General features: G+C 44.6%; 1 protein-coding gene across 1 annotated transcript in view; it reads left to right on the top strand.

Moving 5' to 3' along the window:
• The first annotated feature begins 1,241 nt into the window (after window positions 1-1,241).
• Window positions 1,242-1,546, top strand: part of CDK5RAP1 (CDK5 regulatory subunit associated protein 1) — a 57,246-nt gene continuing 56,941 nt past the window's right edge. The window contains exon 1 of the mRNA XM_006860762.1: window positions 1,242-1,524. Coding sequence (XP_006860824.1) covers window positions 1,242-1,524 — 283 coding nt within the window. The remainder of the gene's footprint in view (window positions 1,525-1,546) is intronic.

The raw sequence follows: 1,546 nt of genomic DNA on the forward strand, positions 1-1,546 counted from the left end.
TAAAGGATGCACTGCAACATTGTCTGTAGTACATATTACAACAGTAAGATGAGCAAGGGAAAAAAGAGATGGTCATAGCATGGAGGTGACTGGAATACATCACAGGTCGATGACCACCTGGATTAGGAAACATTGTAGCACAGTGGCGAGGGGCTCTGGTTTTGCAGGCTTTCATTTGAATTCGAGTTGTGCTGCTTACCGGCTGGATACCTTAGTTGTTTCCTGAATGGGGTTGATAGTATCCATTGCCTAGGTTGCTGAAGATTGATATGAAGATTCGCTGAATGAATACACTTATAGAGCCCTAAGCTGGTTCTGCCTCACCGGGCTCCTGTGTTACTCTCTCATGACTGGGTCTCATCTCTCTTGTGCCTTTGCTTTGAAAGCAGACAGTTGTACCTGGGTTTGCATCTCATCTCTGCAGCAACTTTGTGTGATCTTAGGCAAGTTGCCTCAGTTTCTTTATCTGTATAATAGGGATAATATGAGGGAACTTCAAAAGTTTGGGGGGGTGGTGATAAAAAATGAAGAGGGGAAAAAAAAGTTTGTGGAGAAATTCCCCTATCTTTAATTCCATTTACCCATGAACTTTTTGAAGCCCCCTCGTACTAACTAGGAGTCCTGATGTGGCGCTGTAAGATAAACACTTGGCCACAAGATCAGTTTGAACTGCAAGGTTGGCGGTTCAAACTTAACAGCTGCTCCTCAGAAACCCTAGATAGGTTTACTATGAGTCGGAACTACTCAAAGGCACTTAACAATAACAAATGTATTAATTGAGTTGTTGTTAAGTTCCGCTGAGTTGGTTCTGACTCATAGTGACCCTGTATAGGATTTCCAAGGCTTTTAAATCTCTGTGGGAGCAGAAAGCCTCATCTTTCTCCCATGAAGTGACTGCTGGGCTTGAACTGTGGACCTTGTAGTGCTTATCTTATGGAGCCAGTACACTCCATTAAGGGTACCTGCTTAATGGAAATCCTGGTGTGGCACTTTAGGATAAGTACTGGACTGTGAAACTACAAGGTTGGTGGTTCAAACCCATCAGCTGCTGCTCGGAAACCTTAAAGAGGGTCACTGTGAGTCAGAACCAACTCCACCACCACTTAGTAGTTTTTGGTGAAAGCTAAGTGAATGAACTTTATCAGGTGCTTGAAGAGCTTAGAGCAGTATTCTATACCTAGCCTTCAATCAATGCTGATTATGTGTATCATTCTTTTGCAGACTTTGGGCTGGTCAGTGCCATGCAGGGGTCTCTGAGACGGGGGCCATTGGCCTGTGTATCCTGGTTGCTGCTCAAGAACTGCAGGGCACACAGTAGGTTTCCCAGCAGTGGATGCTCCAGTCCAGAAAGGCAGCAGGGGCATGCAGTTTCGAAGGATTTCAACTCCAGGCTAGTGACAGGACCGACTTTTCAGCATTTTTTAAGAAGTGCTTCTGCTCCTTCAAAGAAGCTGTCTTCTCCTGAAGCAGAGGACCCACCCCCCTATCTTACGGAGGATGAACTTTTAGGAAGGCAGAGAAAAGGTTGGTTTTTTTTTTTTTTTTT

The sequence above is a fragment of the Chrysochloris asiatica genome, unplaced genomic scaffold, assembly GCF_000296735.1.
Source record: "Chrysochloris asiatica unplaced genomic scaffold, ChrAsi1.0 scaffold00039, whole genome shotgun sequence".
Classification (NCBI taxonomy): Eukaryota; Metazoa; Chordata; class Mammalia; order Afrosoricida; family Chrysochloridae; genus Chrysochloris; species Chrysochloris asiatica.